Source organism: Sphaerodactylus townsendi, linkage group LG10 (assembly GCF_021028975.2).
Source record: "Sphaerodactylus townsendi isolate TG3544 linkage group LG10, MPM_Stown_v2.3, whole genome shotgun sequence".
Classification (NCBI taxonomy): Eukaryota; Metazoa; Chordata; class Lepidosauria; order Squamata; family Sphaerodactylidae; genus Sphaerodactylus; species Sphaerodactylus townsendi.
In genome coordinates, this window is record NC_059434.1 from 10822000 (window position 1) to 10836195 (window position 14196).

At 43.9% G+C, this 14196-nt stretch overlaps 1 protein-coding gene across 3 annotated transcripts in view; it reads right to left on the minus strand.

Annotated features, from left to right (window-relative positions):
* Positions 1-5658: 5658 nt before the first annotated feature.
* CCDC149 (coiled-coil domain containing 149) overlaps positions 5659-14196 on the minus strand; it is a 90834-nt gene continuing 82296 nt past the window's right edge. For all 3 annotated transcript variants that reach the window (XM_048509347.1, XM_048509346.1, XM_048509345.1), the window contains one exon: positions 5659-6487. In XM_048509347.1, the coding sequence (XP_048365304.1) occupies positions 5916-6487 (572 nt within the window). In that variant the 3' untranslated portion in view covers positions 5659-5915. The remainder of the gene's footprint in view (positions 6488-14196) is intronic.

The window sequence follows — 14196 nt, forward strand, 5'->3', positions numbered from 1 at the left end:
TATATACACCTGAGGGATCATCAGAAGTGATCTGAAAAATGAAGGGTGGAATAGAGATGCCCTCTCCTTTAGATATCGCACCTGAACCTTCACTTCCAGACATATTCCAAGTGCCAGCCACATTCTTCAAATAGCCTTCTCCTTATAGCGTGCTCTCTTCTGTTTGCCCATGGGCAGGGCTGCCAATTTTGAGTTGGCAATTTACTTCCGATTTGGTGGTAGAGTCTGGGAGGTGGGATTTGGGAAGGGAAGGGACCTCGGTATGATGCCATACACGTCACCCTCCAAATCAGCCATTTTCTCTCAGGGAACTGATTTGTCTTATCAGGATACTGGTGGTAATTTCAGAAGATCTGCAGGCCTGGAATTGGTAGGTCGTCGCCTTTTCCCCTGGTAGTCTTCCTATCTGAACACACAGAGGACCTCTGTGCTGCAAGAGGGAAAACTCTTCCACAACCCAAAACGCTTCCAAAGCATCAGCGACAAAGAGAACAGAGATCGCAATAGATATAGCTCAGGTCTTAACTGATACTGCCAGTTTGCCTTCCTGGCTGCTGGGGGGAAATACACTATCGATTCTATTTATGGGGCTTTCTGTTGGTTCCAATCAGAAGCTGAATGACTATAACTATAATACCATAACTGTTCAAGTGACAATCCAAAAAATAAACATGAAAACATATTTTGACAGAGGCTAAATTTCCAGACAGAGGGGGAAAGGAGCTTCAATAGATTTGTTTTGACATGAATTCTATTTGTTTTTACATGAATAGAAAATCAAGGGAACGGATCGTTATTGGGCCCCCCTTGAAATAACATCAACAGCATCGTCCTTAAATAGACAAACCAACTATGGCCGTTTCCCCCCTTGCCACCCGTATGCTGCGCGCTGCTCTCAGCATGCATCATTTTTGGCGCGCATCCGGGCTTCCCCACCACTCTGCGCGGGGTCATCAAAAGGCGCCGTTTGGAAGAGCGCCAGGAATGACGCGTGCTGAGGGGGCGCGACAGCGTCAGGGAGGCTGCGTTGTCACCGCCCCTGTAGTGGAGAGGGCCGGGGGACCCCGCGCTACTTGCCTACAGTAGCGCGCAGCTACTGGTAAGTGGGAAAACACCCTACGTTGATACTAAAGTTAGAGCCAGACTACATGGAGCTGTTGCCACTCAGTATTTCTTTTGTCCTTTCCCTTTGAAATGACAAAACAACATGTGGAATGGGGTCAGAGGTCATTCCCTGCCTCATATTGCTTATTAGCAGGAAAAGCAGAGATGCCGCGGGATGATCTAATGGCATATTTTAAATCACACGGAAGAAAGGCAGAAGAGACATATATCAGGAGGCACTCTGTTCCTTAAAATGTCTGCCTTGGCCTTCGGATGCTTAAGGAGGCCTCTGGACTGAAAAGCAGGCCAATGCGTGGCTGTCAAGAATGCACAAGGAAAGCGGGAATGGCAAAGGTACAAAGACAGAGTAAAACTGGAAGAGTTAGAGCAGGGGTGACCAACCTACGGTGCTCCAGATGTTCATGGACTACAATTCCAATTGGCCATGCTCGCAGGGGCTAATGGGAATTGTAGCCCATGAACATCTGGAGCACCATAGGTTGGCCACCCCTGGATTAGAGTTTCTACAAACTCAGTGGCCAATAACCCATGACTGGCTCTGATCCGCCCTTGCCCCACTGTGGTGCAGGAGTCACGCCAGAAGTGCTCTCGCTTTCTGCAGGAAAAGCAAGAAATACAGGCGGGGCAAGAGGAAGCATATCAGGAAAATAAATCTTGCCCCGACGTGCTTTCTTTCTCAGTGCACGCCAGGGAGGAAGTGCATTGGGACAAGAGTTCTTGCCCCGAGGTGCTCCAGTTCGCAGCGTGCCCAACTGCCCTGTGGGTAATTGACCAGTTACATCATCAGGCCCTGGATGTCTTTGGCTGAAAACCCAGAGCGTCCAGATAATTGAGGTTCAAACCTAACAGAATAATTTTTTTTCCACATAGCTTTAATGTAGGGGATGGAAAGAGGGAAACAGCTTTTGTGGTGGATTTTGGATGGCAGTAGGGAAATTCAATGTGCACTTACACTGCTATAGTCACAAATGAAGGCAGAGGCTACATCAAAACTTGGGTCACCAGATGTCCTCTTGCTGGGTAAGTGAAGCATAGACCACAGGGGTCTAACCCAGAAGTTCACTGACATGCCATTTTGGGTTTAGCTTCTATTTGTTTTTACACAAATAGAAAATCAAATTTAGTTCTTTGTGAGGGCTGGTAAAAGGCTCCAAGTGCAGTTGAGTGAAGTGACAGGATCCAACCCACCATCTTTCCAACTCAACTGAAACTCCCGAGCTCAAACGACAACGTTTCTGGCGACACCACGGGACTTTGGACCAGACTCCACAGACAAAATTAAAATGGCCGCTCCAACGCCATTTCACTGCACAACAGCAGCCGTTCATGGCCCAGATTTTGTTTTACACAAAACTACACCCCTTTCTTGACTACTTTTCTATACCGCAACTTGATCAGCATTAACCACAGTCCTTATCAGGGTGTGACAAGAGTGGAAAGAAATATACATCTTGAAATAAACAGTGGGATGTGGAATGTCTTATTTATGATGAACGAAATCCCCGAACTTCATATTCATGAGTTTGGGGCACATTCATTCCTCTTCCTGCTATATCAGTTTTGTCATTCCTATAACAACAAATTGAGACAATAAGGCTATCTGTTATTTTACCAATAAACGCGTGAATGCTGTGTGGAGTGGATAACACTGTCAACCACTCTATCAATAAAAGCAACAGTACCACAAATTCAAGAGATTATGCAATCTTGCCCCCCCCCCCCTTCCACTGCACTATGAGAAATGAAATTATGCAAGCTAATACATTATGCTATTTTTATTATTAATGCCGGAGACAAAAGCCTTTAATTTGAAACAAGCCAGCGTTGTTCAAAAAGGGTGTGGGATGCAAATTGAGAAAGGGAGCGGCCAGGGGTCATTTCAGAAGGAATTCTCTTTGTGCCTGGAAGCAAATGGAAAAAGGAATGGTTCAGAAACAAGTTTCCCGGATTTGAGAATATAATTTGCTTGGTTCATGAGATCCCACAGCCTTTGACCTGAGCAGCCGTGGCGTAGTGGCTAAGAGCAGTGGCTAAGAGCAGGTGCACTCTGATCTGGAGGAACCGGGTTTGATTCCCAGCTCTGCCACTTGAGTTGTGGAGGCTTAACTGGGGAATTCAGATTAGCCTGTGCACTCCCACACACGCCAGCTGGGTGACCTTGGGCTAGTCACAGCTTCTCAGAGCTCTCTCAGCCCCATCCACTTCACAGGGTGTTTGTTGTGAGGGGGGAAGGGCAAGGAGATTGTAAGCCCCTTTGAGTCTCCTACAGGAGAGAAAGGGGGGGATATAAATCCAAACTCTTCTTCTTCTTCTTCCTTGTAAGAGACCTGCCAAAAGCCACCTGTTCAGCTAGAAGTGCCCGGCTTGTTGTAGCGGCCATTGGTTCTGATGGGGGCCACAGTCAAGAGTTTCTTGTTTCAGTTTTCTGTCCCCTTAGATCTCCTTGGCTCTCTGTAGTACAGCGAGAAGAATTCCCATCTTGTCTAACCATAGCACCTGTCAGTACCAATATATACACTGCAGTCGATAGACCTCCAACCATGTGGAAGCTCCTTTACACCCCCTGAAAGAACAAGAATCTCATAGGCTCTGGTGAACTTGCTTGTTGTCTTAGCCTTTTCGACACTGCAACACCTGCTATCTAGCTAGGCTTGCTGACAGGAATTGGGCCCGCCACAGTTTGCAACGAGAACCCTGCACTTTTGGAGTTTCTGACAAACCGGCCATAATAACATGCAGCTGGCAGATACTTATTGTGTCAAATAAGGGCTCGATACAAGAAGGATTTTCCCCTTCTTAGGAGCAGCATTGTTAAATGTGGATTAATCCTCTCTTCAATTGGTTTTAAGTTCTAGGAGTGAGAAATGAACATTTACAGGCAATTAGGTTCCCAAGCCAACAGGAAAATTGCCACAACGGCTGGAGGCCCAGACCAGCTCCACAGCTGTTATGATTGTGCCTCATTTATGGGGGGGCGTGGGGGGGGGGGCTCGTGAGAGAAACAAAACAGAAAGCAGCTCTCCGTTTTAGTTTAACAGTTGCAAAATAACAAGAGCAAATATTCTGCAGCCATTATCGTCTAGCCAGGAACAAACAGGAACTGCTTCGGCCTCAGCGGGATTGGGCTACTCAACCGTTCACTCTGCCCAGAGAGGCTCGATTCGCTCTCCCCCTGGATGGCAATTGATTGCCACGGTGGGAAAGGTTTTAAAAAGAGAAGTGGCTACCAGAGAGGGTCATTTGAGCTGCTATCAGCACAGCTCAGAAAGGGAAAAGAAAAGGAACACTTATTTTTCCCCCCTTCACAAAAGCACACTTAACACGGCCCCAAAGAAAGAATGGAGCACGCTCCAGCCTCATACTCTCCCTTCTTCGCGTTTCACTGGCCCCTGCCTGGTGGAACACCCTTCCATCAGATGTACGGGCCCTGCGGGACCTTGGTGAATTCCGCAGGGCCTGTAAAACGGTTTTGTTCCACTGGGCTTTTGGCGAGGCCGGCCGCGGATTCCCCCTCCAGGATGCCCCTGTGTTGCGTGCTGTTCCACTCTTGGCACTCCCAATATATCTAAAGTGCACTGCTGACCCCTTGGCCTTAGGATGGGCATCACACTTTTATAATGTATTTTATAATGCTGTCTGATGCTTCTAGGTCTGATGCTGCTAGGTTTTAAGAAATCTGCAAATCGTTTTAACTTATTTAATGTATTTTATGGCGTGCAATGTAATGGCCTATTGTGTGTAATATTGTTTTGGCCTTCTGTACACCGCCCAGAGCCCTTTGGGGGTGGGCGGTTTAAAATCCAAGATATAATTAATAATTAATTAGTAATAATTTCTTCAAAATGGGAGGAGCTCGTCTAGGTTCACTTCTCGAAGGGACGACCTCAATTTGATACCATCCAAAACATGAGCCAAAGCTAGAGGAACAAGTGACGATAAGAAAAGGAAAGAATTGAACTGCTAGAACAGAAGGTATGTAGCAGAGGCAGAAAGACAGAGGTTAGGATTGGAAAGGGGAGACGGCACGCACGTGCACATAGGGATGGGGGATACCTTGCCCGCAAGAGCAAATCAGAGGGTTCAGGCACATATATACCCCTAGCACATTTACAGTTGCGCCTCTGTACTTACTGGAAAAGCACATTCAAGGAGCACTAAATCATGCCTGTGGAAGTCTAGACTGTGACATGTGGCTAGCCACCGGGCACATGCAGCATTTGTTTACATTAAGCTTCCATTTTGTTTCATGTGTACATTCGGGGCAGGGGGGGAATACACAGAAACCTGCGGATCGAAGCTTTTACAGTGGATCCTTTCTGATTCCATCAGCTTAACCAAAGACTCAATATTCTCCTTCTTCCTCACGGCCTTTCGGGTCTTTAAGATACGTTCGAGCAGGCACGGTGCCAAAAATACACAGACTAAAGAAACGGAGATAGAACCGACATGAAAAAAAACCCATAATGATAGTGTGCCGGATCTCATTATCCTTCATTATATAACGTTAACCGTGGCACGCAGCAGAGGTTGGAATTCTGAAAGCCATCATTTTAATCGTGCTCTATTTTTATATTAATCTAGTTGGGTGTGTTTTTTTGGGAAAAAAATTAAGCACGCCATCGTGAGTATCAGTCAGGCAATCTTTTAAAACAGACAGACCCTGGGATACCCACTCCGACACCAACGCCCACCCGGCCTCTGTATTTCCAGCAGATGCGAGGAGGCAAATGGGAAATCTTGAGGACTTAAAGGAACACAACTGTTCGGCAAAAGGCAGATTTCTGAAACAGTCATAATGAGTCCTGACCAAGTGGGCTTTCTCTCCTAACTTCAGGGGGATTGTCTGAGATGTAACTCCGTTCTGGATTCGGAAGAGAGAGTCCTTCAAACTTTCTGTCATCGCCAGCGTCTGACCTGCCCCCGTTTTCATCCTTTTTGACGCTCGTGTTCTCGGCGTCGCTGTCTGAGCTCTCGTTGTTTTCTTCTTCCAGAGACTGATTTCCATCTGCATTGCCTGACTCTGTGGAGTCTGAGGGCTGAGGGCTGAGGGAGGGGGACTCCCCTTCAGAGAAGCTGTTGAGCTCTGGCTGACCTGCCATCTGGCTCTTGGTCCGGAATTGTGCTCTGGTCTCTTCCAGCTCCGCAGCTGTCTGTTCTTCTGTCAGCTTAATGATCTCATTCCCAACCCTATTTGCGTTGTCCTCGTCAGAAGGAAACCGGGGTAATGACCGATGAAAATGACTGGGTTTGTTACAGTTGTTTTGTTGGGTGCAGGACTCAGCAGAAGCCGGGGCTGTTTTCTTTGGAAACGTCAAATCTGTTTTGACAGCACTCGGTTCTTCCAATTCCTGTGCTTGTCCTCCTAAAAGAGAGAAATGGGATGGGGTTTGTGCTTCAGTGGATGCAAGGCAGAGTTCAAGGATCTGAATTAGAAACAAGAAACTTGCACACAATGAATTAACTTGTAATGTGTTTCTCAAGGAGGTGAATCTTTTCAGGATGGTTCGGGCCCAACTATATTATCTTTTCCTTGCAAATGTGCATTGTGATCCAAACCAGGCGGCATATTCCTAGGAGCAAGTTCACTGCACGGAATAAAGTCCTCAAACAAAAATGCTTCAAAGAGAAATTATAATGTGATTCTGTTAATTCATAAGCTCAAAATAATGGATTCCCTCCCACCCACCCACCCACCCGGGACATAGATTCTTATCTCACTACAGATGCCTGTTTTCACTTGTAAGCATTTTCCCCCAGTTCAAATAAATCTGTTTACATTTTGCGTTGTATCTTGACATCCTGACTCCTTTCTTTGAAACACCCCTCCCACCTTCAGAGCGGGATATAAGGATTAAGGGATTTCCATTCCTACTCATGACTGAGAGCTTTGACTCTCAAAACCTTATACCCTGCAACTCTTGTCAGTCTCTAAAGTCCTACTGGACTACATGTAATCCATGTTCAGTCATGGGGAAAACATGATGTGTACTTAGACACTTCACTTCAGATATTCAAAAGATGTGGAATGGAAGAATAAGGAACTTGTACTTCGTTTCTCATGCTTCTGAGCCTCATCAACAAGGAGGTGCAAGAATGCAGCACTTATCTTCCCCCCACCCTGGGAATCTATGCTTTTTCTACACCAGTGATGGCGAACCTTTTCGAGACCGAGCGCCCAAACCGCAATCCAAAACCCACTTATTTATCGCAAAGTGCCGACACCTGAATACTGAGGTTTTCATTTAGAAAAAACAGTTGGCTCCGAGGCATGCGTTACTCAGGAGTAAGCTTGGTGGTAGTCGGTGGCTTTGCTTTGAGGCAATCGTGTAATTCTTGCAATGGGTGAATCACAGCCCTAGGAGGGTTTACTCAGAAGCAAGCCCCATTGCCAGCAACCGAGCTTACTCCCAGGTAAAAGATCGTGCTTTAGTCCTTCACATGAAAATCAGTGGGGTTTAACAGCACTTAACAGGGTTACCTACACGGCTTCCACAAAACTAGGTCTTAGGTTTAATGCTAATAATTGAGCCCAGTGGCCTTGGCTAGCCTAGATGTGGGGGGGGGGGCACTCTGCGTGTGCCCACAGACAGGGCTCTGAGTGCCACCTCTGGCACCCGTGCCATAGGTTCGCCACCACTGTTCTACACCATATTATCCAGGAGGAGGAGGAGAAGAAAAGGAAGAGGAAGATGTTGCAGTTGACCCATGGCAACTCCAACCACGGGATGGAACAAGGCTGCAGCTGAGCTGAGGTGGTTTGCCATTGTCAACCTTCCCAGTCTTCCTTGACGGTCTCCCATTCAAGTACTGGCTGCGGACAACCTTACTTAGCTCCTAAGCCAGTGGTTCTCAACCTGGGGGTCGCAACCCCTTTGGGGGTCGAACGACCCTTTCACAGCAGTCGCCTAAAACCATCGGAAAACGGTCTTTTTATATTTTATATATACCAATTTTATGGTTGGGGGTCACCACAACATGAGGAACTGTATTGAAGGGTCGCGGCATTAGGAAGGTTGAGAACCACTGAAAAGCTTGGCCCAAACAGACCATTCCAATAATCCCTGAGTGTAGAAAGTTAGCCAATCCCAGGGGGAAAGTTCCGTCTTTCCACACTGATGGAGACATTTTGAGTGGGAGGTGCTTTCCAACCGTTCTGACCCTGCATCCACACCGCCAAACAGAACATTCTCACAAGAATGGTACCGTTTATCCATTCCCCGTTCTGTATTGGTACTTGCTTTTCTTCAGACTTCCTAATAAGTACAGATGTCTGAAGCTGCTGAGATTCCCAGGAAACTGAACTCTGTGCCAGATAATGGATTGGGTGGGTTTCCCCCCCTTTCGTTGCTGCTGAGCTGGGGCATCAAGATAGCCCTTGCCTATTAGCATGCTCTTCCTCTGCAATTAGCTACTACGGGGAGAACAGAAATGCAGAGAGAGCCTCTGTAATCCACGGACAAAAAGCCTGACTCAATGTAAGACAGCTTCATAATGAGCACAATGCAGCCAATGGTGAGCATTTTTTATTTTAATGGGATGGCCCGGCAGACAAGCTAGTCCTGCTGCATGATGCATTTCTACCTACAAACTTTTAGCGACACAGCTGGCGCCGGGTGAACCAGGCAAACGGAAACATTTTTAAAGGTCTACATTTTACTTTCCCACTGAAATAAAAATGCCTCATGTTTTGTGGCCTTTGTTAAGCTACATTACACCGAGTCAGACATGGGGCCTATTTGGCGCTGTACCATCTGATCTGACCGGCACCTCTCAGGAGGTTCAGGTAGAAGTCTTTACCCGTTTTTTAAAAAAAATTAAATTAATTTTCTCAAAATAATTATACAGAGGAAGAAGACAACAAACAGAAAAACAAGAAAAATAATGCAAGAATAATAAGCAGAAAAATACCTAACCCTAAAACTAAAACACAACAACCGAATAGAACGTAATATTCTAACAAGTTGACATATAACTGTAATATCTCTTTGAGAGAGAACCTTCTATCTTCTTTTAACCCATCAAGCATCCGTTTCTTAGATGATTTCATTAATACCCACTGATATATAGCAATTTAAAAAATACTTATAACCTTAACAATTAACATATTTATGTTATTGATTCTGCTTCATACTTAAAAAAACTGCTTCCCACATCTCATCAAACTCAGATTTTGACTTTCTGTTTACAAAGGCCGTCAGTTTCGCCACTGTAGCATATTCTCTTTATGTTTCCATATTTGGGCAACTCTCGATCTTCCAGTTAAATGTTATTAACACTCTGGCAGCCATTAGCATATACCAACATAATTCATCAAGTTTCTTGGAAAACTGTCAGGAAGAATAACAAGTTGACTTGTCTTTTTAAAAATCACAGGTGCATTCACTGAAAATTCCAGCAGTTGAATCTACCATGTACAGTTACTGAGCTATGAATCTTTTATCATATTTTGGATCCAGATAGTTTCATAGCTGGTGAGAAAGGCAGAAGGCTACGCTGGGGATTATGGAAACGGCAGAACAAAAAGCCATGGTAAAATGGATGCAAAATTTTGGAGAAATAGGATTACCATTAGGGTAGCGTGTCTATGTATTAAGCTTAGTTTAGTGGTTGCTCTTATTTTTAGGTTAGTTGCTGGGCTTACTTATTACCCTATCATTGGTATAGACTGTTATATAGAACTAGGTCCGTGGTGGCGAACCTGTGGCACTCCAGATGTTCATGGACTACAATTTCCATCAGCCCCTGGCAGCATGGCCAATTATTATTTTTATTATTTATTCAATTTGGTATACCGCCCCATCCACGGAGGACTCTGGGCAGTGTACAACATCATCATAAAATACAATAACAAGAGGGGCGAGTAAATAACCACCAATAAATACCTAACATTAAGAACTCAGCCCCATAGACTCTAAAATATTAATTTAATTTAAAACTGCTACATTAAATTGGTGTCCCGCAATTGGCCATGCTGGCAGGGGCTGATGGGAATTGTAGTTCATGAACATCTGGAGTGCCATAGGTTTGCCACCACTGAACTAGGTTGTGAGGTTTTGTAGGCTTCATATAGAAGAAGTGGTCACCATCTGTGTTTATTTTATTTTATTAAAAGTATTATGGGGCTAGGATTATTGATGTTCTGTTAATTAATGATACTGGCATGTTATTGTGTACTAGTTATTGATATCCATTGGTATTTAGCTATGTATATGATTGTTGTTATTTTGCTGATACTGTTACATTATATGCTAATGGGCCATGTTATTGATAAATTTTGTGTGATGGTATATTTTGTAATGTACGATACTGACTTTGTAATGTACGATATTGTGACTTGTTATTTTGTTGACTTTATTGCCCATGTCTATGAATTTTTCTTGTATATTGTGATGCTTATTGATGTTTGCTAGTATTGATATTGCTGATATTGAGTTACTTATACTATTGTTGTGCGCCGCCCTGAGCCCTTCGGGGGAGGGCGGGATATATATTGAATAAACTAAACTAAACAAAGTATGAATCAATGGAAGAGTCTTTGAACTAAGGAAACTAAATTTACAGAATGTCAAATCTTAAAGAGAAAATTGGTGAAAATTTTTTTGATGGCATATTACACCTAAAAATATAGCTAAAGCCAATAATGGCAACAATGAAAAGTGTTGAAAATGTCAAACTACAGATGCTACTTTTTAACATTTGTGGGAATGTTAAAAAGCAAGGGATTACTGGATTACGATTCATGATGAAATGCAAAAGATGTTGAAAGTTAAGTTTGCATTAGATCCGAAAATTACGTTATTGAATATCTTGCCAAACGATGTACCAAAAGTGTATATTGAATTGTTTAAGTATATGGTGACAGCGGCCAGGACTGTGTTTGCAGCAAGATGGAAATAAGAGCAATATCCAGATCTTATAGCATGAATGAATAAACTAACAGATTACCGTATATACTCGCGTATTAGTCGACCCGCATATAAGTCGAGGCACCTAATTTTACCACAAAAAACTGGGAAAACTTATTGACTCGCGTGTAAGTCGAGGGTGGAAAATGCAGCAACTGCTGGTAAATTTCAAAAATAAAAATAGATGCCAATAAAATTACATCAATTGAGGCATCAGTAGGTTAAATGTTTTTGAATATTTATTTCAAAGAAAAACAATAAACTGGCTCTGTAAGTGGAAAAGAGGGTCAACAAGAACAATATGGTATCAACAATAACTTTAAAAGTACAAAAACCTTAGCTCAACCTGCAACCAAGCTAAAACACAAGAGTTAAAATCCTCCAAAACTGGATTCCTCATCATTATCTGTATGTCCAAATGTAACTCAACTTAGATTTTAAGAGGGATATTATCAGAAATGGAAAATCTACTATTAGCTTCCATTGTAAACAATGGGGGATGGGGCATCCCCTTTGGGGGTCAATAACTTTGGATCCCCTGACCCAAACTTCACCAAACCGGGCTGGTATCATAAAGAGACTCTCCTGATGAGACCAGCCAGGTTTGGTGAAGTTTGGTTCAGAGGGTCCAAAGCTCAAAAGGGTAGCCCCATCTACTAATAGCTCCCATTGAAAACAATGGGGAATGGGGGCACCTCATTTGGGGGTCCATAACTTTGGACCACCTGAACCAAACTTTACCAAACTTGGCTGGTATCATCAGGAGTGTCCTCTGAGGGTACACTGAAATTTTGGTGCCGCTAGCATAAAAACTGCGCCCCCTGCTGGCCGGCAAAGTAAAAACACACAAAAAATTTTAATGACCCGCATATAAGTCGAGGGGAGCTTTTTCAGCATCGAAAATGTGCTGAAAAATTCGACTTATACATGAGTATATACGGTATTCAACAGTGGCAAAGTTGACACCCTTGGTACATAACAGATCATCTATTGTGTATACCAGGAAACAGGATGTCTTTCTGGGCTATATAAACTGATACAACCAAAGGCAACAAGAAACATATGTATAAGAATAAACATATTGCATTTAGATCTTATATAGAATTGAAAATCATTTGCAATTTAAGATGCCATAATAGATGACAGCAAGCTTCACATAGTATTTTATTTGTAACAATGAATTTTAATCTTGTTGTTGTGGGTTTTCCGGGCTGTGCAGCTGTGGTCTGGTAGATCTTGTTCCTAATGTTTCGCCTGTATCTGTGGCCGGCATCTTCTCCACATGGGGCATCGTTTAAGAACAGAGGGTCTCTAATCTGGAGAAGCAAATTCCCCATTCTTCCATAGGAAGCCATCTGGGTAATCCTGGACCAGTCACAATTCTCTCTGAACTCTCTCAGTGAACCTCCAAATGTCTCTTGCCTTGGAAACCCAACAGAATTGCCATAAGCTGGTTGTGACTTGATGGCACTTTCAACCACCATGCGCATATATATGCACAGTAAGTTGGCTGTGGCGCTTTCCTCCACCATGTGTATGTATAGGCACACTTATAGCTGATCTGAATCCATTCAGAAGAAGCAAGGGACTTCCAGAGTAGACTCAGACGCAGCAGTAAAGTGTGGAAAGAGGAGTTTGCTTACTCATTAATTTGACAGAGTGGTTGTCCCCCGAGTCTTGTTAGATAATTGGGGTTAGTCTGCCTGCAATATTTTACGATTGGAATGCTTAATGGGCTTCTTCAAACTATGCTTATTTTTGACTAGAGGAGAAAAGAAAGTTGACCAAGTTCATGGAACCAAATCAAACTTGCAGTCAGATTTTATTGGACATTGTGATGGCTTAAAAAAAAAAGAACCCCAACAAACCATGTTCTAATGACTGCGAAGAACTACAAGTACAAAGAGTTTGCTATGTACCACAGCGGCCAGAATAAGAACCTGATAGGAAGAATCACAATAGTATAAACTTTGTACCTACCTTGCAATAGAAGAGTGATGGCAAACCTTTTTGAGACCGAGTGCCCAAACTGCAACCCAAAATCCACTTATTTATCACAAAGTGCCAACGCGGCAATTTAACCTGAATACTGAGGTTTTAGTTTAGAAAAAATGGTTGGTTCTGAGGCATGCGTTATTCGGGAGTAAGCTTGGTGGTAGTTGTTGGCTTTGCTTTGAAGCAATCATGCAACTCTTTGAACAGGTGAATCACAACCCTAGGAGGGTTTACTCATAAGCAAGTCACATTGCCAGCAACTGAGCTTACTCCCAGGTAAAGGATCGCGCTTTTGAATGAAAATCAGTGGGATTTAACAGCGCTTAACAGGGTTACCTATACTGCTTCCCCAAAACTAGGTTTAATGCTAATAATCGAGCCCAGCGCCCAGGCCAGCCTAGATGTGTGTGTGGGGATTCCCCACACACACGATTAACTCTGTTTGTGCGTGCCCACAGAGAGGGCTCTGAGTGCCACCTCTGGCACCTGTGCCATAGGTTCGCCATCACTGCAATAGAAGCTATGCCTCAACAATGAAGTATTTTTTAAAAGCCCTGCATTTAAATTATTTTATAGCCAATATAACACCCCACAGCATGTGCCCACACACGCATGAAGACACACACAAACTTACACACACACACACACACACAAACACAGGGGGGGGCGGATATTGGTCTTATCACAAATCCCAATCAATCAATCCCTCAATCAACTCCACTCCCAGCCTTTTCTCATAATTACCTAAAGGACAAACATGATTATAATACAAGCAAAAAAGCAGAATTGATATAGTAACTGGGGACAAACCAACAATTGGGGTGGGGGAGATTTGGGTTCAGATTCCACTTGGAGGAAACACAGAGGTGAAGGAAACATCTGCTCTTACAGATCAATCCCACTCACTTAAATAGGATTGACTCCTAAATTAAGTCTGACTAGTAGGCCAGACTAACTGCCCAATCCAGGTGTGTGGGGGGGAGGGGAGGAGGCTGAATGGCCACTGGAGTTGGCATGGGCTCATGCTGATGCATTTGCCCAGTACTTATGCCAGCTGGGAGGGCAAACAAAGAGTCTGGCACCACAGTGCCTGACCCACCTTTGGCCACCACTTCCAGAGGGGAATGACCAAAATGGTAAAAGGTCTGGATTCCATACCCTATGACAGTGG